Source organism: Lottia gigantea (genome assembly GCF_000327385.1).
Source record: "Lottia gigantea unplaced genomic scaffold LOTGIsca_47, whole genome shotgun sequence".
NCBI lineage: Eukaryota > Metazoa > Mollusca > Gastropoda > Lottiidae > Lottia > Lottia gigantea.
Window position 1 is genome coordinate 1,603,283 of NW_008709640.1, and position 24,578 is coordinate 1,627,860.

Here is a 24,578-nt window from a genome sequence, read left to right on the forward strand (position 1 = left end):
ACAATTGATGTATTGAACACTATTTTAACAGTGGTATTTCTATATCGCTCTACAATTGATATATTGAGCACTATTTTAACAGTGATATTTCTATATCGCTCTACAATTGATGTATTGAGCACTATTTTAACAGTGGTATTTCTATATCGCTCTACAATTGATGTATTGAACACTATTTTAACAGTGGTATTTCTATATTGCTCTACAATTGATGTATTGAAAACTATTTTAACAGTGGTATTTCTATATTGCTCTACCATTGATGTATTGAACACTATTTTAACAGTGGTATTTTTATATCACTCTACAATTGATGTATTGAGCACTATTTTAACAGTGGTATTTCTATATCGCTCTACAATTGATGTATTGAACACTATTTTAACAGTGAGAATTTTTAATTAATATTACTCTATTTCAATAAGTTAGGCCATTTTATTTCAATTCTCGCAAATTTTAATCTTTGATCTTTATATTTTGAATTATATACTTCTCCCCCTCTTATAGGATAAACTTTTCACATTTTGACAATCAAAACTTCAAAGCAAGTTGGCCACAAACATTAAAGAAGGGAATGCATAGATGACCGCAGGAGATGTTTTTCAAACTTTGATTCACTATAATAATTGACCCACAAAAACATAAATCTAACCCTTTCCTTTACAAAATACCAAATCCCCATGAATCAATTGCGAGATGTACCAAACAAACCTTCAAAGGTGGGTGAACTTGATTCATCAAATTACTCTACAGTCAAGCGTCAATTCTTGTTAATTCAACAAACTATTAGATAATTAATCTAGAGTCAAGGTTACATTAGAGATCAAACAAACGCGAAAAGGTAATTGGTGTAAATGTGTAAATGTATCTGATAACTTAACATATGCAGGTTACAGGGTTATGAATACACATTAGAATCCAAACTACCAATTTATTCAAGATGTTTTGAATTTTAACATCAAAATGTCTTTTGAAGCAGAATTAATTCAGTAATAAGGTGAGGTTCTCTAAGAGTTACAGAGGTTGCCTTTTATCTCAAAATAAAAATTGTTTTGGTCCTTCAAGCATAGGAATTTTCTAAATATTTGCTTTATCTTTTCCAATATTAAAATCTGACATTTGGTTCATCTGCAATTAAATACAATATACCAGTAAATGTAAAAACAGTCTATTAGTAATTACCACATAAGTAATTTTGAGTTAGAGCTCTGTCAATAGAAAAGGAAATATTTAGCTGACTATCAATTTCAGGTTTCAGGTAACTCCAAACCCTAGAGGTAATTCTATGTAACTCCATAGTTCAGTATATAGGAATTTGTTTTTTAAAACCCAGATGTACATCTTATTCAAGTCTAAAATTCAAACGAAACTGAATTTCATAAAAAAAAAATAAGAAAATGATTTTAAAAGTTATTATAAAATCATATGACATTACATTCCATTTTCAACTGCTATCAACCACTTATCAGAAATATTTTCCCAAAACAAACACAAAGATGTGCACTCGAAAAAAAATATGATGACCCAAAAGTGACCTCAGAGAGGATGCAACTGTAATAAAATCAAACTTCAAATAAGCTTAGAAAAATATTAAGGTTGCTCATGAAAGATAAAGCATACATAGTTGTGTTATACAATATTTTAATTGAAGGAATTAATAACATATGTATAGAGGAGTTAACAGGTGGTTTTTGTGTAAGACCAGACAAGCTCCATTTTCAAATCTTTGTGACACTAATGGAGTGGTCTCCTAACAATTTTTAGATGAATGATATTTTGTTTCAGACCCATATTCCGACCAAAATATTCTCATTTTTCTACATATCTGTACCTGTTTTCATATTCTCATTTATTCTACATATCTATACCTGTTATCATTTTCTCATTTTTTCTGCATATCTATTCCTGTTTTCATATTCTTATTATTCTACATATCTGTACCTGTTTTCATATTCTCATTTATTCTACATATCTATTCCTGTTTTCACATTCTTATTTATTCTACATATCTATACCTGTTATCATTTTCTCATTTTTTCTACATATCTATTCCTGTTTTCATATTCTTATTATTCTACATATCTATTCCTGTTTTCATATTCTCATTTATTCTACATATCTATTCCTGTTTTCATATTCTTATTTATTCTACATATCTATTCCTGTTTTCATATTCTCATTTATTCTACATATCTATTCCTGTTTTCATATTCTCATATATTCTACATATCTATTCTTGTCTACACATTTTCATTTATTCTACATATTTATTCCTGTTTTCATATTCATATTATTCTACATATCTATTCCTGTTTTCATATTCTCATTTATTCTACATATCTATTCCTGTTTTCATATTCTCATTTATTCTACATATCTATTCTTGTCTACACATTTTCATTTATTCTACATTTCTATTCCTGTTTTCATATTCTTATTTATTCTACATATCTATTCCTGTTTTCATATTCTTATTATACTACATATCTATTCCTGTTTTCATATTCTTATTTATTCTACATATCTATTCCTGTTTTTATATTCTCATTTATTCTACATATCTATTCCTGTTTTCATATTCTCACTTATTCTACATATCTATTCCTGTTTTCATATTCTCATTTATTCTACATATCTATTCTTGTCTACACATTTTCATTTATTCTACATATCTATTCTTGTCTACACATTTTCATTTATTCTACATATCTATTCTTGTCTACACATTTTCATTTATTCTACATATCTATTCTTGTCTACACATTCTCATTTATTCTACATATCTATTCTTGTCTACACATTTTCATTTATTCTACATATCTATGTATTTAACATATGTACCCTATACAATTTAATGAAAATCTCATCAAGATACTAGATTGAACCAATGCATTCAGGAAACCTAGAAGCACTCTCAGGAAAAGGTAATATAACTAATGCTCAATGTGAGAACATGTCAAAAGTGAAAATTTTAGATTATGCAATTGATATAATGTAAAAGATTATACAAATGATATAATGTAAAAGATTATACAAATGATATAATGTAAAAGATTATACAATTGATACAATGTAAAAGATTATGCTACATATATTGGTGGATACTTTTGAAGCCTTTTAAAATCCCTTGCTTAGAAAAATAAACCCAAGTCTTCCAGTACAGAAGTTTCTCAAGTCTTCTCCTTTCATAACATGTTTAAAATTGTCAATGGAAATATGTTTTTTTTTCAACCAGCTGTATATTTCATTAAATTTTCAACTATAATATGATATATGAAGTGTAGCATATAGTAAGACAGCAATTACACTTCTTTTTCCATTCATATTTGTACTTAACACACCATGCAGTGTATCTGCTTCAATGATCATAAGAATAAACAATCATTACAAATTTGACAGTTAGACCAAGCAAACTAAATTGTTGGTTTCATAATGTTTATATCATTTACATTTGACAGTAAACAACGATTGCTATGTAATTCCTGAAAAGGCAACTCAAGCAATCTGAGATTGATGCCATGCTTCCATAGGAAAGAAAAATATATTTCAGACCAAAGATTTAATAGATATACCTAGAACAAAAAGTTAAGCGCCACCAGATTTTGAACCATTGTTTCGCAAATGAATGCAATGCACAATCATACTTGATAACAGAGATGTATATATTGGATGTTGAAAACAATATGTATTCGTGAAAAAATCAACAACAGGAAGTGGATGATCTTACATTATATTGTCTTTATAGCCCCAAATGCAAAGTATCTGTTTTTCATCAGTCTTTGAATGTCCTGTTGAGGAATTTGCTGCCACTCCTGATGCAATGCTGCATCCAACTCTGTTACAGTTTGCACAGGAGGGTCTCTACGACGTACGCGACGTCCCAGATTATACTGAATTAAAGTTAGTGGCGCTTAACTTTTTGTTCTACGTATATATCGAGAAAACCCATTTATGAAAATATCAGCAAACTTCAAATAAGTTACACTCTTAAAGGAATTGTAAAGAGGTTTTCTAAAATTTTTATGTATATCTGGGACACTGATAGCATTTATTTGCACCATTCCGATTTTCATTTTGACATCTGTGGTTCCTGCGATTCCACTAAAACTAAGTATTTGATGCTTCACTAATTGCAAAATATGCTTCCTACGTGATTAGTGATGTTATCAAACACTTGCAGGAGTCACAGATGTCTGATTGAAAATTGGAATGGTGCAAATTGATATTATCAGTGTCCTCAATTTACATAAAAATTTTAGAAAACCTCTTAACAATCCCTTTAAGAACAAGAAAGATATAAGTGAAAAATATTGGCCTAAGATATGAAAGAAGCCTTAATTGACAGTTACTTACGAACTATTGTATACCTAATAGTGACTCATCCAAACTGGGGGGTCTTTATACTGTATATAAACATTTTTTCTCATGAAATTTAAATTAAAAGTGGTAAATGGCAATCATTTATACACCCTAGTTCAAACTAATTATAATTTCTATAATAAAAAATCAAGCTTTTATTTAATATTCATTGATGTTTTATGGTTCATACAAATGTGAAGGAATAAATTAGAAATATGGACACATTGACATACTGTGGGGCCTACCCATAGGATATGACCTGGAAAAATCTTGATATAACACATCCTACAAGCACTACCTACTGCCTTTGATCATTTAAATATTAACAATTGGATTGTTCACATAAGCAGCAAACTGTTTCCTGTATTCAAATCAAATCTTTTATGTCTTACTTTTCTGCACTTGTTTTGTCAAATGGGAAAGGGCTATGTCATGCAGAACACAATGAGGTATATTTTGCAATTGATAGCAGTATTAGCTAACTATTTTCTATTTTCCAATTGCCTTTGATCATTTAAATATCAACAATTGGATTGTTCACATGGGGCAAACTCATAAGCAGCAAATTATTTCCTGTGTTTAAATCAAATCTTTCATGTCTTACTTTAATGTACTTGCTTGGTCAAAGAGCTATGCCATGCAGTACACAATGCGACATGATCTTACTATTTTCCCATTTCCAACTGTCGAGGGATTTTACAGCCTATAGGTCAGCATTAATATTATTTAGTAATAATAGACCAATTTAAAATTTGTATTCAATAATAAAATATTTTCCCTGTTAAAATAGTGTTCAATACATCAATTATAGAGTGATATAGAAATACCCCTGTTAAAATAGTGTTCAATACATCAATTCTAGAGCGATGTACAAATACAACTGTTTTTATAAAAGAGTACTCAATACATCAATTGTAGAGCGCTATAGAAATACCACTGTTAAAATAGTACCCAATACATAAATTATAGAGTGATATAGAAATACCACTGTTAAAATAGTGCTCAATACATCAATTGTAGAGTGATATAGAAATACCACTGTTAAAATAGTGTTCAATACATCAATTCTAGAGCGATATAGAAATACCACTGTTAAAATAGTGTTCAATACATCAATTATAGAGCGATATACAAATACCACTGTTTTTATAAAAGAGTACTCAATACATCAATTGTAGAGTGATATAGAAATACCACTGTTAAAATAGTGTTCAATACATCAATTCTGGAGCGATATAGAAATACCACTGTTAAAATAGTGTTCAATACATCAATTGTAGAGTGATATAGAAATACCACTGTTAAAATAGTACTCAATACATCAATTATAGAGTGATATAGAAATACCACTGTTAAAATAGTGCTCAATACATCAATTGTAGAGTGATATAGAAATACCACTGTTAAAATAGTGCTCAATACATCAATTATAGAGTGATATAGAAATACCACTGTTAAAATAGTGTTCAATACATCAATTGAAGAGCAATATAGAAATACCACTGTTAAAATAGTGTTCAATACATCAATTCTAGAGCGATATAGAAATACCACTGTTAAAATAGTGTTCAATACATCAATTGAAGAGCAATATAGAAATACCACTGTTAAAATAGTGTTCAATACATCAATTTCAGAGCAAAATAGAAATACACTTAATGTGATTGATGTTGTCTTATTACCACATTTTCGCTTTGTCCAATTTTTGGCAGTTGTATGCTTTGTCAATAGCTCTCTATCTATTTAGCTTAATATACCATATTATTGTCACTTATTTTTTCTTATCACTCAAATCTTTAAAGGGGTGTTATTTCACACCCTTACCCATTGACGGGGGAAAAAACATAAAAAAGAGTCTTGTGCTGCAGTTATATTGTAACTTATCTGGTTGTACATCCTGTTTTTGATGTCATCTTCTATCTATTGTACAACAGTTAACAATACCACCTCTGTATTTGTAACACTACCGTCTCTGTTATATTCTTGAAGAGTTTTTTTTCTCAATGTGAATTAAGTTGTTAGGCTATATAATTACAAGGGTGAAATTTTTCAATTGGGTGTTTTTGTGCAACATGTACATCTTTAACAAGATAAATAATGTGAAACAGTTTTCTTTCAGCACATATCATATTTTCTGTTTATACTATAATGCATTTTATTAACATCGATAGAAAAATACAAGCGTGGGACTATAGATTTTTTAGATCTACTTTTCTGTCCCTAATGAGGACAGACAAAGCCATTATGTAAACTTTCCTAGCAGCATTATATAACTCTTTACCCTCTTTTGGGAGGGCTCTTTGGGATCTTTAACATGCACAGCCTGTATTAAGCATGGCCTCAGTTTACTGTCCCATCCAAATAACTAGACGCTATGTTCCATGTCAGTCTCTCAAAATTCTGAAGGTATTATCTGAAAAAATGCCAGGATTTAACCCTGACCTTCAAGTCATTGAGCTAGCGTCTAAAACTCTTTACCAATGCAGCTCCATCATAAAAAAGTGGCATACATATCTCTATATTGTTGCTTGTTGTCAAAGATTTTCCGATCTGTCCATCATTGCTAGAATTGAAACACATCAGTTGACTTAATTGCAAAAGCCCTGTAATCTTATTTGTAATCTTCTTTATGAAACGGAAGCCTTAATTGGAAAAACTTTTTTTCTGAAAAGGCCTGAGGGTCATAAAATGGTGAAAATACTCGAATTCAATTACAATTGATCATTTTTTATGATAAAAAGTTACAAGCTCAGCAAGAAATTTAATGAGAGTTTAAAATTTACAGAAAATTCAAAATGATATTTTTGCTTAAACGTTTACAATGTGATGTACAAAATTTACACTAGTGGTGTACAACATGTTTACAATATGATGTAAAAAATTTATACCGGTAGGGTACATGATGTACTTAGTTTACACAAGTTTTGGTACAAGTACTAATCATACATAATCCAGGTACAACATGATGTACCAGAAAAATGTAAGTCAGGTACAAGTTTACAACATTATGTACTAAGTTTACACAAGTCAATAGAAGTTTACAACACGATCTACCTTATTTATAATAGTAGGGTTCAAGTTTACAACTCAATGTACAAAGTCTACACAAGTTTACAACATGAAGAGTTTTCAGAAGTTATGTACAAGCTTACAACATCATACAAGAATAATACAAGTAAGTTTACAATATTCTGTACCTGGGTAATACAATAAGCCAAGTACAAGTTTACAACATGATGTACCAGGTAAATACAAGTAGGGTACAAGTTTACAACATGATGTACTAAGTAACAAAAGCCAAAAACATTATGATTTACTTAGTTTCCATATGCCAAGTACACACTTTACAACATGATGTACTCGGTAAATACCAGTAGGTTACAAGTTAACAACATGATGTACCTGGTAAATACCAGTAGGGTACAAGTTTACAACATGATGTACCAAGTAAATACAAGTAGGGTACAAGTTTACAACATGATGTACCAAGTAAATACAAGTAGGGTACAAGTTAACAACAAGATGTACTAAGTAACAAAAGCCAAAAACTTAAGTTTCGACATGCCAAGTACAACTTTACAACATAATATATCTCTTACATACAAGTTAAGTACAATTTACATCCAATAGGTAAAATTGACTACAAGATGTACTTGTTTTTGACAAGTACTTGATATACACAAATAAAGTTTATGTTGTCTTTTTACTTTGTGTAAAAAGGCATGTATTTTACATCTAATGCCACACATTATAAAGTCAAATGGATTATTTGCTCAAATAAGCATGTCAATTAATTTACCCTGCTCAAAACTTAAAACTTCTATTAACACTATCAAAGTCTGACAAAAAACAGGTGTTAGGAGGAAGGGATTTATAGCTGCCTTTTGAGCAATCTTTCAAATTTAATTTTGAGTGTATTTAATAGTAATGGCAAGCCTAAATTATAAAATTTGTTTCCATGCAAAGAAATATCAGCATGATACATTTACCGTATATTTTCGAGTATAATGCACAATTTTTTAACCTACAAAGGGTTAACCAAACATAGGGTGTGCATTAAACATAGTGACTAAAAATTTGGAATTTTTCTCCAGATGTTCCCCAGTCAATATTGACGATCAGCCTTTTTGTACATGTAGGAGGGGTATGAACTTAATTGGGAAGGTTTCTTTTTTTCATAAGGCTAACAAGTTATCATGTTTTGTCTGCTGGAGCTCTCCTGAGTTTGTAATAAGCACATCATTGAAAATAGTTCTCCTTTAACCAAGCGACAGTGGAAAAGCTGATCGGCAAGTAGCCAATATGGCTCATTAGCTAAAACTATGCTGCTTGGCAGGGTACCCCAACCTCTATAGGTCATTTTAACATATTGCAGAAAAAAACCCTCGCAAATCAGATAGTCACCTTTACTCATGTAATCAAAGCTATTTATTTCACATTTAGATAGAAGCTTGTTTTTATTTTAAAATGAAAAACATATATCAATTGCAGACAGACGACAGATCTGGAGATTCAGTGATTTGCCGACTGATAGGCGTAGAAATTCAAATTAAAAATGTCTCCGAGACAACTGACATTTACCCCAACAACTCATATTCTACATTTTTTCACTGGATATTAAAGGTTATCAAAAAATGTGAATCCATTCAATAAATGTCAAAGTATTTTCACATGTATTGTTTCAATTTCCTTTCGATGTAAAAAAATCCTTAAAAACACAAACTTGTGCAGTTAAATAGCCTAAACAGAAGATTAAAGAATGCGTGCAAAAACAATTAAGTTTTTCAGTCAAATTTTTCCATTACATTCTATTTTTGTCTCCACACCAACTTGAGTCAATGTAAATTTTCACAAAGTTATTGAAAATTTTTTTTTACTTGATTGTGTGGGTAAATTTTACTTTTTTTATTTTAATCTTAATTATCACTGTTTGTTATTTACTTTTTAAACAGTTAGTACTAACTTTTTTTCGGCCTTAAAATGTCAACTTCAAACTTCATGAATCTCATGGGAACTTTCAAAATCAACCAAAAAATAGACATTGTATGAGAAAACGTGTCATTGTATGAGAAATTATGACATTGTATGAGAAAGTATGACATTGTATGAGAAAGTATAATTGTATGACTTTATGTATGAGAAAGTATGACTTTATGTATGAGAGAGTATAATTGTATGACATTGTATGAGAAAGTATGACATTGTATGAGAAAGTATGACATTGTATGAGAAAGTATAATTGTATGACTATGTATGAGAAACTATGACATTGTATGAGAAAGTATGATTGTATGACTATGTATGAGAAAGTATGACATTGTATGAGAAAGTATGACATTGTATGAGAAAGTATGACATTGTATGAGAAAGTATAATATTGTATGAGAAGTATGACATTATGTAAGAGAAAGTATGATATTGAATGAGAAAGTATGAAAATTACTCAGCAGTATTTCCAAGGAATTCAACCTTTAAGGTGTAACCTGCACAAAGAGACAAAATTCACACGTTTTTACCACTGATTGTTGGTGTGGTAATTTGCATTGTGAAAAGGTCGCAGAAGTTTAAAAAAAGTTATGTTTAACATGGAGTCGTCACCGTCTATTATACTAAAAGGTCATTAGAACATGTTATGTCGGCAAAGTCAAATAAATTAGAGAGGTGTTGTAAAATGGAGGTAAAAAACTGAAGGACAAGTCAACATAGAATTAATTCTAGTTGACAATTTACAATAGAAGGTGTCTGGGAATTTCAAATAAATATGACTTGGGAAATATAATAAAAAAATTCAAGTAATGCACAAATTTTTCACCTTTCCCTAAAGAAACTTAAAAAACAATTATAAGTTTGGTGTACAGATTGTCAGATTACAATCCTTTCATTAGAGCTGACAAATAAATAAAAAATAAATCATTCAAAAAGACAGAAGTGACCAATTTTTCTAAGGATGATAAGTTAATCTAGGGAGAAGCCTGTCTCAAAGTTGGCTATTGGACAATCCTCTTGATATTGTTCTTTCACAGATGAGCTGTACCCATTTACAGCAGAAGTGACTGCCATGGAGTAATGAGGGAAGATGACTTATTCAAGGTCACCAGACTTTTCTAAGTCGACTGAGATTAGAACTCATGACCACCATTACTTTCTATTGCTCTATCATCTTCATCTGATCCTCAAAATTTCAGAATTTGCTCCCTCTTTATAATAATAAATAAATAAATCTATGTATATACTGAAGCCGTCTGCTGTTCAGAAAATGTCAGATTCACAGTAAAAATAATATGAATGTAACACAATCATTAAATTAAAAGCTATTTCATTTCACTTTTATTTTGTGTAACAATATGTCATGTATATTTATTCGCTAAATTTGACATTTCTAGTCTTTACCAACATGATGGAAAACGTCAAACCTTGATGATAGCTTATGAGTCATGACCCTTTCATTCTTTATTCAACTACCAGTTTAGTCAAATCTTGACCTTTTACATACAGATTCTTCTTTCTTATAATGGTAATTAAAGGCATTTAGTCCCCTAATTTAGCTGAAGAAACAATTTTTGGTACCCTTATCCCCTATTTATCCTTTGACTGTCTGCAGTCATGAACGGATGCTTAATAAGATACCTTCACACCATAGTGATTACCAATTGTGTATAGTTGTGAATAATGAAGTTACGAATGCAACTCACAACTCAGTTGATGAGAATTGTATTTGAAACGTATGACCGCTGTTCTTATTCACAACCATACACAACTGGTATGAGGGCACCTCCAGATATGAAACACAATAAAAAAATATATATAACTGTTCCATATTAAGGCTATTTCTAGTTTATTGTATCCCTTTAAGGTATCTGAACAATTTTAATGGATACTGGTGTGGTACAAAAATTCAATATTCTACAGAAACCCAATCACTGATGATAAGATAAGATAGGGAGTCAACCTTCTTGACAAAGTGCTTTAACAGATATACTTTCAAGGGTGGGGAATCTGCAAGATTGCCATCAACATAACAAATATCTTGATCAGAAAATAGAAATGAAAAATTGACAACCAGGTCATGCAGGACCAAAAAGCCAGAAAGTCGAAAGGTGGCTAGCCATTCCTTTTATGAAAATAAAAGCCATTGAAGCATGCCTGTAGCTAAATGGGGGTCATGTGGGGTCAGGCCCCTCTAAAATATTTTTGGCCTCCCCCTGAAAAATTCAGAAGACTTAATTGACTTGTTGAGTCATTATAGTTGACCCCCCTTCAACATATTTGGCCGCCCCGTCTGAGACCCTGGGCTAGCTATGGACCTGCGTTGAAGGCTGATCAAGCTGTAGCGTCCCTACTTTTATTAATGAAATATATACAATTCAGACTGCTGACGACTTGAGTGGCACTGCCAAAAGCAGTGGCTAAACTACCAAAGGGACTGGTTGAACCAAGTCTACGGTCCCCGACCCCCAGGATAAAATGCAGGAGTGCATATGTTACAAGAAAAATTTCAATTGGAGGGGTGCTAACCCAATTAAGTTCACTGGTCTCATTTCTCTAGTCCAGCCACTGCTGAAAAGTAATGTGCCATATAAGTGAAGTAATATTCCACAAGTCTTTGTCAGAAGCCAAAATTTCAAACATAGGAAAAAAATATGGAATGTGTATTCCAATAAAATTGAAGAGTTTAGTTATATTTATTTAATATGCAACTTCAAAGAAGGTCTAAACTTGGAAAATATTCAACATTTTAAGTCAATATTCAACATTCATGCAACTATTTATGCAATATGTACATCTTTTGGTCAGCAAACACTGAAAAATTGTTCAAAAACACGTTCATAGAAAGTTAAATACTTTTCAAGTCATTTACCGTCTACTACAGTCACATTCCTACCTCCTTGACAAAAAACTCAAAGAAACCGTCTGCATAATTGCATAATTCAATTAGTTGCACAGTTATGATGATCTCCTGTCGTAGCTGTTTTAAATTGGAAAAAGTAATCCTTGAAAATCTTGTCAAATATTAAAACTGCTTGAAAAAAATGTCATCTCTAAATGAAAAACAGAGAAGTCAGATACCAGCACGCAAATTAACACAACATTATAAAAATATAGAGATGTTTTCTTAAAGATGAGTTTCCTTATATTTTTGTGTCAAATTAAGCAAATTATTTGATTAATTGTTGTTTCTAATGAATTATCATGTATTCTTAATCATATCATTATATTCTTTTTGCATGTAATTAAACAATCATAAATGTCCAAGTATGTACAGTCTGGATAAACAAAAAAAGACTTTTTGACCTTTCTTAATCGGTCACTCATTGGAATTCTGCTGATAATTCTCCTCTAATTTAGCTAATTATGAATAAATAATGATAAACTGATATTTTTCCAAGTCATTAGAACACCTCTACTTTCTATTCATATAAGTATTAGAATTTTCATTTTCATAAATGAAAATAAGGGAACCCATCTTTAATGTCAACCAGAATTTGGACTTAAAATCATGTAGACTCTGAAGTTAGCAGAATTAAGTATTCACATATTTAGAAATCTGAGGCTATTTGTTTTTAAAACATTTGTTGAATTGTTAACATAGCTATCATGTGTAACATTTTACTAGTTATAAAGTTATTTCATTCACAATCTGCCATTTGGTAAAATAATCTTTGAGATTTTCAGATTGACGGCTACATGTGATATAACTGCAGGAATTTCCTGATTATTTCATATATTGAACAAATTTTTACATACTTGTAGCTCAAAAGATTGGATTTTGCGAAGACTGTGCCAAAGGTCATGCTCAAAATCATAAGGTATTCGAAATTCAGCTTATATCCATTCCTCCATTTATAGTCATTGTCCAGTACTAACGATCTGAACCGCAAAATGAAACCCACAATCCAACAACATTTTGACAAACATTATACTATTCCCCTCTGTGTGTTTTGTGAAAAATGCTTATGAAGATAAGATGTAACGGTCATGGATTTAAACTAGAGGTCGCTATAGTGCCACGTATATTTAATTGATATATACCAGTATTAACAGTAAAGCGGTAGTTACAAAATACCATGATTAACTTCATGCACGCCATGTCATATTACTAGCGAGTTCAGGGTATATGACCTTTTACGTCATTCAAACTCAGTGTTCAAAGGGTAAAACAAATTGCCACAAATAACATATCAAAAATTCTTTACTTACCATTCCTTTGCCATCGCACATAGACAATGCTACAGTGTTATTTTCATGTGATGTAACATTTCCAGTATAATGACATGCTGTCTCGTCTTCTTCCAATACTGTCGTTGTTTCTTCATAATTCACAGAGTTATTTCCCTTGTCTTTCCGATGGTAAACTTTGAACCCTGGTGCTAATAATTCCTTGTTTTCCCATAAGTCAATTTCAAACTGTTCTTGAAGACTACTGATGTTGACTTTTAATAGATGATGTTGCTTTAAGCTTCTTTTATGACGTTTGTTGTAAATTTCGTTGGAAAATTCTTCACCTTCTAAACTGAAGATTTCTGGTATCACAATTTCATATTCTGAAAATATAAAAAGGATAATTTTTACTTTTTATTAATATATTTTTAACATTGTATATATATTGAAAATACATGTTATATTTACATATTTACAATATATAATTTACTAATATATAGCTTATTAAACTAAATATGCATTATGATCTTCATATTCAAAATCAACCATGCAGATAACTTGTTTGGAAATGAGGGGTTCTTTCATTTAGATTGACTCTGGATGCATGACCAAAGTAATCAAACTCACTTAAAGGGATTTTAAAGAGATTTTTTTTAAAATGTATGTGTATCAGGGACACTGATAGCATCAATTTGCACCATACCATTTTCCTGCAATAATAAAAGCAAGTGTTTGATGAAGTCACTAATCGCAAAATATGCTTCATCACATAAGGAATTTGTGATTAGTGACATCGTTTTATGCTTAGTTTTAGTGGAATTGCAGGAACCACAAATGTCTGATTGAAAATTGGAATGGTGCAAATTCATGCTATCAGTGTCCCAGATATACATATAACTTTTAGAAAATCTCTTTACAATCCCTATATATGAGTGACTGGCAATTAAAATATTCAAGAAGAAGAAGATTTTGTGTCTGCCAAGCTTTGCTTTAATGGAGACACAAAGTTCAGATTGTGCTAGTAGGCCTACCTACTCAAGAAAAACTATGTTATATTTTTGAATGCTTGTTCTGTTTTCTATTGTTGTTGTTGTGTGCTTGATGAGATTATGTGGGTTGAGGTGTTGCAGGTGTTGAGGGGGTGGAGTGGTATATCAGTGATGGTGTTTGTATTTGTTTGATATAAAATATATAGTTTGTGCATATATCATTTAAATTGTGTTGGCTTGTACACAAGCTGATTACAGCAACATAATCTGTCTATCTAATACACATGTAATTATGTGTTTTTACACATTTTGTACATCCAAATATTGTGTACTGGTAGATATTTTTTCTTTTCAGTTTTTAATTATTATTTCATTATCATTAGATAACAGAAGACAATTTTATGGTATACTACTCTTAAGATTCATAAAATTATGTCAGGAAGGGGTGGGGGACAGAAAATAATGAGTTCTCAATATAGTTTGGGCAGATTTAATCAGATACTAATCCGAGAAGCTTCTATAAACAATACTAATGTGGTTTTGTTTATTTTTTTTATCAAAAGTTAATCCAGTTCAAGTTGTTTTAAAGTGCTATTTGAAACCCTGAGGCTTTAAAACAAGTCCAACCTACGGTGACTATTATATAAGTTAATTACATTTTTTCCATTATCATGTCATCATTTGAGTGAATTTTACCACCTTAGAGACACCCAAGAAATACAAACTTTTTATAACAAGTTTTTAGCGCCATGAAGTCTCATTAAAAGATCAATTGAATCTTGTGAACAGTCTTATGTCTGAACAGAGAGGTATCTTAACTAGACATTTAACATAGAAATATCAACACTATAAACCATATTATTATCTTGTAGTAAATATTAGGCCAGTATTTTGAAATTATGTTTCTCAGATCTAGGGGACAGCTGTATTTTTTTTGGAAATGAAATGGAGTTTTACTCCCTACTCTTCTGAAGGGGCTGATGAAGATGAATATAGATAATACAACTCACTATCAATTTTATAACAGTAGATTTAGATTACTGAGTTGTTTTCATTAATAAAACTGAATAGAATTTAATACAACTCACTATCAATTTTATTATAGTAGATTTAGATTACCAGAGTTGTTTTCTTTTATCAAACTGAGTAGAATTTAATACAACTCACTATCAATTTTATAATAGTAGATTTAGATTACTGAGTTGTTTTCATTAATAAAACTGAGTAGAATTTAATACAACTCACTATCAATTTTATTGTAGTAGATTTAGATTCCTGAGTTGTATTCTTTTATCAAACTGAGTAGAATTTAATACAACTCACTATCAATTTTATAATAGTAGATTTAGATTACTGAGTTGTTTTCATTAATAAAACTGAGTAGAATTTAATACAACTCACTATCAATTTTATTATAGTAGATTTAGATTGCTGAGTTGTTTTCATTAATCAAACTGAGTAGAATTTAATACAACTCACTATCAATTTTATTTTAATAGATTTAGATTGCTGAGTTGTTTTCATTAATCAAACTGAGTAAAATTTAATACAACTCACTATCAATTTTATTATAGTAGATTTAGATTGCTGAGTTGTATTTAGTATTCAAACTGAGTAGAATTTAATACAACTCACTATCAATTTTATTATAGTAGATTTAGATTACTGAGTTGTATTCTTTAATCAAATCGAGCAGAATTTAATACAACTCACTATCAATTTTATTATAGTAGATTTAGATTACTGAGTTGTATTCTTTAATCAAATCGAGCAGAATTTAATACAACTCACTATCAATTTTATTATAGTAGATTAAGATTACTGAGTTGTATTCTTTAATCAAATTGAGTAGAATTTAATACAACTCACTATCAATTTTATTATAGTAGATTTAGATTGCTGAGTTGTATTCAGTAATCAAACTGAGTAGAATTTAATACAACTCACTAACAATTTTATTTTAATAGATTTAGATTGCTGAGTTGTTTTCATTAATCAAACTGAGTAGAATTTAATACAACTCACTATCAATTTTATTATAGTAGATTTAGATTGCTGAGTTGTATTCTTTAATCAAATCGAGCAGAATTTATTACAACTCAGTATCAATTTTATTATAGTAGATTTAGATTGCTGAGTTGTATTCTTTAATCAAACTGAATAGAATTTAATACAACTCACAATCAATTTTATTATAGTAGATTTAGATTGCTGAGTTGTATTCTTTAATCAAATCGAGCAGAATTTAATACAACTCACTATCAATTTTATTATAGTAGATTTAGATTGCTGAGTTGTATTCCTTAATCAAATCGAGCAGAATTTAATACAACTCACTATCAATTTTATTATAGGAGATTTAGATTAATTAGTTGTATTCTTTAATCAAATCGAGCAGAATTTAATACAATTCACTATCAATTTTATTATAGTAGATTTAGATTGCTGAGTTGTATTCTTTAATCAAACTGAATAGAATTTAATACAACTCACAATCAATTTTATTATAGTAGATTTAGATTGCTCAGTTGTATTCTTTAATCAAATTGAGTAGAATTTAATACAACTCACTACCAATTTTATTATAGTAGATGTATATTACTGAGTTGTATTCTTTAATCAAATCGAGCAGAATTTATTACAACTCAGTATCAATTTTATTATAGTAGATTTTGATTGCTGAGTTGTATTCAGTAATCAAACTGAGTAGAATTTAATACAACTCACTATCAATTTTATTATAGTAGATTTAGATTGCTGAGTTGTATTCTTTAAACTGAGTAGAAACTTGATTGTTATCAATTATATTCCAATAGATATATGATGAACTAATACAAAATGCCTCACAGAACTCTGCATTTGAGCTTGTCAGCTTGGCAACCCTTTTATGGGATACACATAAGCCTACATTTGTCTAATTTGGTACGTTTGGTACCTTTTTTGCAAAATTATCTTAACCAATAATCTAAACAAAATAAATGTTATCGTTCACTCGTTCAAAATGACATCATAAGACATCACCTGACAATGTTACAGTTGTTCACGTCTTCAATTACAGAGTAAAACACAAGATAAAAATGACATAGCCTTGTTATTACATTGTAAATATGAAGTACAAATATCCTTGGGCCATATTTGATAGCAATTCAATTCATAGACAAATTTCATTGAATTGAGCCATAATAATACATCATATCTTTAAGATCAAAATCAACTCTTTCTCCCTCTATTTCTTTTTTTTTACCATCACATCTCTACATAATACTATATTTTTTCTTATCAATGCTAAAGAGTTGTTAATAAATTTGATAATATGATAAATACTCTGATGTTTATCATCTGATGTTGATTTTCTCACACTTCTGTTTAATTTGAAATTAAAGATGCACACCCAACAAAAAATACCCAAGTACCTATGATCCGAACCTTATGTCAATACATTGGTAGCAGCAAATGAACTTTCATTTGAGGAAGTATATCAATCATAAATGAGGAAATATTTCGTAATGAAAAGAAATATCAGGTGTCAAGAAGACTAAGCATACCTTGCTAATCTAAGTCTATGCAGTGGGCAATGTGATTTAGTTGTGTGTTTGCAGTCTGCTTAACAAATAGGTGTACAGGTTTGGAATGCTGAATGAGAGCGACCCTAATCAAGTATGAGTATTGTTAAGTAACGGCAAAGAATGCCACAGTTGCATGATCTATATATGATGATGTATCATGAAGGTTCAGCTTACCACATGAGCAGGTCAAAAGTTTAACAAAGCACCAGCAAACATAGTAACATGGTTGAAGCTAAGTGGAGCTTCAAGTAGCTTTTTTGTCCACTCAAAGTGACTGGTTCGCGAGGACAAATCATACAGTAAAGAAAATGGCATAGCATTCAGTCCTTATCTTCTGCTCCAGATTGGGATCCTCAAGACAACCAGCACAAATTTGTTTGGACAATGGCATTAGTCTACTATTTTTCCGTTTGTCAAGGATAATTAGCATGCACTGTCTGTAGCACATGAGGTCTTGGCTTTGTGACCTAACGACTGAAAGCCTTTTCCATGCAATCCCATCCATCTTGCATCACTGACAAAGAGAAATGGCGTGAAAATAGATGTCATCTAGACTTATGCCAGTGCAGGGCCATAACAACAGTGGATATTGCCCGAAAAAATTGATTGTAACCTCTCACCCTATATTGTCACCGCAACTAAACACCAAATTGCCCCTCTGGATATATTACTTCCCCTCCCCCACAAATTCATGTCCAGCTAGGACATGTGCCAGTGTGGAACCTCAGAGCCTTGGCTAAGAATAAGCAACAAAGAAATGTTTGCCAGCCCTGAAGACAAAAAAACACTTAAAGCATCAACATTTAGACATAAAGCGCAAATTGAATATTAATTGTGCAGACGCAAATTCTCTGTCAAATTATCCTGGATATATTTTTCAATGGATGAGATTGTGTCTGCAGCATAATGGAATATACACACAAATTATACGTTTTGAAATTAACTTGGAGTGTCTGAATACTTTTTTTAATTTTCTACCAAAAATAAGTAATTTACAGTCATTGAGGTTTTTTCTCTGGACAAACACTACATATTGAAAGCTTTCAATACTTTGTCATCAATTTAAACATGCAATTTATTTTTCACTTCATATGAAAAGTGTCTTTAACAATTTTTTTATAACTTATAATATGCAAATGACTGCGAAATTTAAAAATTTAATTTAATTCAGATTAGAAATTAAATTTCAAAATTCTATGAACAAATTTGATGTTTACAAAGCAATATCAAAATCCTTTGAAGTAAATGGTACTCCCTTCTTTAGTTATTTTCTTGACTACCTGTGAATTTTTCAACAATGTCAATAAGTCTAGGTAAGAAGTTGCACTTCAATTTGATTTTCTTCTCAAGAATCAATTAATCTGCGACATCTCTTATAGAAATTTCGAAAATAATTATAACATACATTACACTGTTCAAAGCCATTATTATTCTCCACCTTGCAATTTTCTCAAACTGTTTTTTATAACTTAAACAAAATTTGAGCACAATGCATCAAGTATAACGTTTTCAGTGAGACCAGCCAAACAAAAAGAACATTTAAAAGGTGGAATGTATTTAAGAGTAAAACATACATGTACAACTTCACCTTACCTACAGCAAACATACGTATCTATTATCAAAAAAACCTGCACAAGTTGAAAAGTGCATGCGTTTAATGTTTTTACTGGTGTAGACAAAGTGTTAAGTGAAGATCCTAAATACACAAATCAATAAAAAGAACAGAATACCAATTCATTTCAGTATTAAAGGGACAGATGCGCCATTTTAGGGGGGTTGATTTAAGTCTTGAATTTATGTAAATAGTCTTCCAAAGTATAAGAAATGTATGAAAATTCCTTCAAAAATATGTCAAACTAGGAATTTTACTTATTATATCTATATATGTCTTTTCTATATATCACAGAGTATTTTAAATGGATGAGTCGTCATTTTAACATTCAGTAAACGCAGATAATTCTGGACACTCATGGATTTGAAGGCTCAAATTTCAACCGTGAGCTGTGAACACTATTACTGATTAGCTCAGCTCAAAAATTCCCGTTTCTGAGACTAAAGTATGATTGTTCAAATAAATAGCGCACCTGTCCCTTTAATTCAAATACATGCTTCAACCAAATAAGAGTTCAGCAGAAAATTGCAGTTCAAAAATGTATTTAGTGAAAAGGACAATGATGTGCTTTCTCTCAACGTTGTAACAAAGATCAGGGTTTTTTGAGGTCTAGATCTACAAACAGTTCGTTCTCTTCACAAACAATAGCGTATTTAAGTCATCATCTTACAAAAGAAAACTTCAATCTGTCTTTAAAAGGGTATCATTGATCTTGTTTCCGCCAAAATTTATATCAAAGTTGTGAAATATTTAATATAATCCTTCTTTTCCTGTTACGAAAAAAAAAAAATCTTTTCTAATCTCATTCTGGGATCAAACATTTTTAATATTAAAAACCAAATACCAAAAGCTTCAAAAGTATAAAATATTACTAAAATCTGGAGAAATACCTAGAAATATCTGGAGATTTGGTGAAAAGTCGGGTGATTTTTCCCAAGCGTGTAAATTCATGATTTTGAAACTCCAAATTGATTATTTATCATATAATCATCATATCATATTATGTTATTCATCAAAATCATTATGTTATTCATCAGAACTATTATGTTATTCATCATATTATTCTATTTTTCATATTATGTTTTTTATCATATCATATTATGTTAATCATCATATCATGTTATGTTAAACATCATATCATGTTATGTTATTTATCATATTCAGTTATACATCATATTATGTTTTTTATAATATTATGTTATTCATCATATTACATTTTTTATCATATTATGTTTTTTATCATATTCTGTTACTTATCATATTATGTTTTTTATAATATTTTGTTATTTATCATATTATGTTTTTTATCATATTATGTTATATATCATATTCTGTTTTTTATCATATTATGTTATATATCATATTATGTTATACATCATATTCTGTTATTCATCATATTATTTTTTTTATAATATTTTGTTACTTATCATATTCTGTTATTCATCATATTATGTTTTTTTATAATATTTTGTTATTTATCATATTCTGTTATTCATCATATTATGTTTTTTTATAATATTTTGTTACTTATCATATTCTGTTATTCATCATATTATGTTTTTTATAATATTATGTTATTTATCGTATTCTGTTATTCATCATATTATGTTATTTATAATATTTTGTTATTTATCATATTATGTTAATTATTATACTATTAAGTGAATAAATACTAGTATTATAGTACTAATGATGTTCACCTGTATAATTTGACTAAATGAACTGTAAGTAATACATATTAAATACTATTAGTTTATTTCTTCATGTTGTAACCACTCAAGATAAGATTACATAACAATTCCTTGCCATTTTCTTTTTTAAATGTATTTAAGAAATTTGCTTATCTAATCTTTGTAAGTGTTTGAAATTTTTATCACATGTTCAGTTCAGTTCTGTTAACTCTGTTACACAAAATTCACAATGGCTGGTTGGTTCAAGCATAGTTCTATGATTAACATGTTCTAAATGCAAATGTAATTTGACTTAAGGCAAATGAAATGAAATGAAATGGAGGTTTGATGTCCTATATTTCTCCACCTGATTGAGCTAATGCCAGGCAGTGTGCAACAAGGGAAATTTTGTTAGGACAGCCACATTTGCCTACTTTTGTGGATTTCCAACTTTAACGTGCACAATCTTTGGCACAAGCGCCTTGGTTTATTGTCCCATTTGAATGACTAGACACATTTTCCACTTCAGCTCCTCTCTTAGTCAAGGAGAAACAGGGTTGAAGAACCCGAAATAATTATTCTGGCCTAAGCCAGGCCTGAACACTTGACCTTCAGGTTAGCAAGCATCTTAATAAACGCAAAGACAAAATCAATTTACTGAGCAAGCTCCCTTAGCAGTTCAGATGAGTCGAACAACCTGAAAGGACTGATCTATTCAAAGCAAATAAATGATAGAAAACGGTTAAATATCAAGCTATAAGGTTGTAGTAACAGTTGGATGTAAAAACTTCATTTTATTTTCGTGAAACAACTGCAAGTACTTAAGTTTTTTCAGTCTAGATTTCAAGAGTTGAAAACAGACAAACATACTTTTTTTAAAGAAGAGCATCTAAAAGAGATTAGCCCGCAGCATGCAGTTGGAAGTGTTCAGATGTTATTTACAGGTATTTAAGAGTAAATGGATGATGTTATTGTGATCTTTGCCTCTTCTACTTGACTAAATTGAAAGCCTGGCACTGTTTGACTTCTATAATGAGCTAAGTTATGATTTATTATGGTGTATACAGGTTTTTCTTTTAAGCTACTAATTATATAAAGAATTCTATATTGTTTCTTTGAGCTGATATGACATTTTTTACGTATTTTCTTTCGGATAAAGAAATTAATATTTATAACTACAGTGAAATACCTCTTAACTGGCATCCCACCAGATCAGTGGAAAATGTTGGTATAGTGAAAATGAAATGAATGAAGTTTTATGTCCTACTTTTCTGCACCATGTGGTCTAATGAAGACGGGCAACGCCATGCAGATTGCAATGAGGGAAATTTTGCCAGGACAGCGGCAATAGCCTGCTCCTTTTCTATTTCCAACTTTCGAGGGATCTTTAACGTGCACAGCCTGTAGCACAAGGGGCCTCGGTTTATCGTCCCATACGAACGACTAGACACTTTTTCCATGTCAGCCCTTATTACCTGCTTCATTGACAGGGGGAAACCAGGTTGTAAAATCTGAAGGTATTGGGGTTGTCGGTTTATTGTTCAATAGACTACTCAAACACGATTTGAATCCCTGGTCATATGTCCACCACAAAGGGTAAGTAAATGTCATTCAAGTATTAATCAATCATAAAAACAATGGACATCGGTTTTTTAATTGGAATAGTGAATCATGGTTTATTTTGATAATTTGTCAAGGCACATGTCATCCTTAGCTATAATATCGTCAATAGATTATCTGTGCCTATCATCTCCATTTTTTACCCTTTCAAAGACTAACATGAATTTTGTTGATGATTAAATCAATTGAGGTTATAAAACTTATTTACTGATCAATATGTTTTGCTGGAAATGAGAAATTGTAGCACCAATAAGGCAAAAGGTAGGCAAAAGGTCTCAATTATATTTTCTTCTGGTTCTGACACCAGATGGTGCTGAAAAGTAGGACGTAAAACTCCATTCATTTCATTTTCATTTTTTGACACCAGAACTTTTTTTAAAGAATCCTTCTCTACCATCCTTTTTACCCTTTCTACACTAGCAGCCATTCTGTCAAACACTTAATGTGTCATCAATTAATGTTTATATTATAAACTTAAAGAGATTGTAAAGAGATTTTCTGACTTCTTCATATGTATCAGGGACACTGATAGCATCAATTTGCACCACTCCAATTTTCAGATATCTGTCACATGGTTCCTGCAATTCCTCTAAAACTAAGTATTCGGTGATGCCACTAATCACAAAATATGCTTATCACATAAGGCCCTTCGCAATTAGTTATGTCATAAAACGCTTAGTTTACTGGAATTGCAGGAACCACAGACATCTGATTGAAAATTTTAATGGTGCAAATTGATGCTATCTGTGTCCCCTATACACATACAAAATTTAGAAAACCTCTTCACAATCCCTTTAAATCTAAGAATTTTGTTATTTACACTCAGTGTTCAAAGTGTTAAAGGCTAAAATATTCAATGCTAAGCCACATATGTTCATAATTTCCATAACTTTTTGGGAATGCAGAAATATGAAATTAACTAATAATTTTAGAAACAGTTTTTTAAGTGCATTAAAATGTGGTGCAGAATTGTAACAGTTTTATGATTAGTTATGTCAGACCACACTAAACTAAAAAGATGTCACAAGTGGGTTTTAGTTGTAAATCCAAGGTAATTAATGTTGAGAATTTAATGTTCTGTATTAAGAAATGGGTGACTTATATTCATATGACTTGTTAAAATAGAAATAAAATTAAATGCCTTTGTTATTTTTATAGTATAGAAAATGTAACAAAATACGAAAGGATATGTTAGCTCAGTGAGTTAGATACTTGCTTGCTATTGTGAAGGTGCCTAGCACATAGTGACATATTTAGGGGTTGGCCATGCCCCCCATCCCTCTCAAGCCTGTAAAAGGTCTTATTTTGAATTGCAAATTTAGACCTCTAAATGCTTTAAATTCATCTCAGTCCATCTTTAATCCACAGGCTTATAGGGGCCTCTGACAGCCTCAGACTTCTTGGGCCTCGTCTCAGAGAGACGACTTTTCTAGATACACCCCTGATGGCTCTAGATGCATCTAGTTGTCTCTCAAATAGTACAATAAGTCAAAAAGCCCTGTGTGATTTTTATGAGTGGATTTGGGTTTTTTCATTGCATCATCAGGACTGGAAGTCCCTTTTTGCACCAACTTCCTGTCTGCACTGTGAGGGATCTGGACAA

The 24,578-nt window shown here is 30.6% G+C and overlaps 1 protein-coding gene across 1 annotated transcript in view; it reads right to left on the reverse strand.

The window, feature by feature from the left end:
- The window catches only part of LOTGIDRAFT_124670 (hypothetical protein), a gene marked incomplete at both ends in the record, with an annotated part of 34,286 nt that extends 20,384 nt beyond the window's left edge, over positions 1-13,902 (reverse strand). The window contains one exon of the mRNA XM_009061329.1: positions 13,558-13,902. Coding sequence (XP_009059577.1) covers positions 13,558-13,902 — 345 coding nt within the window. The remainder of the gene's footprint in view (positions 1-13,557) is intronic.
- Between the last annotated feature and the right edge of the window lie 10,676 nt (positions 13,903-24,578).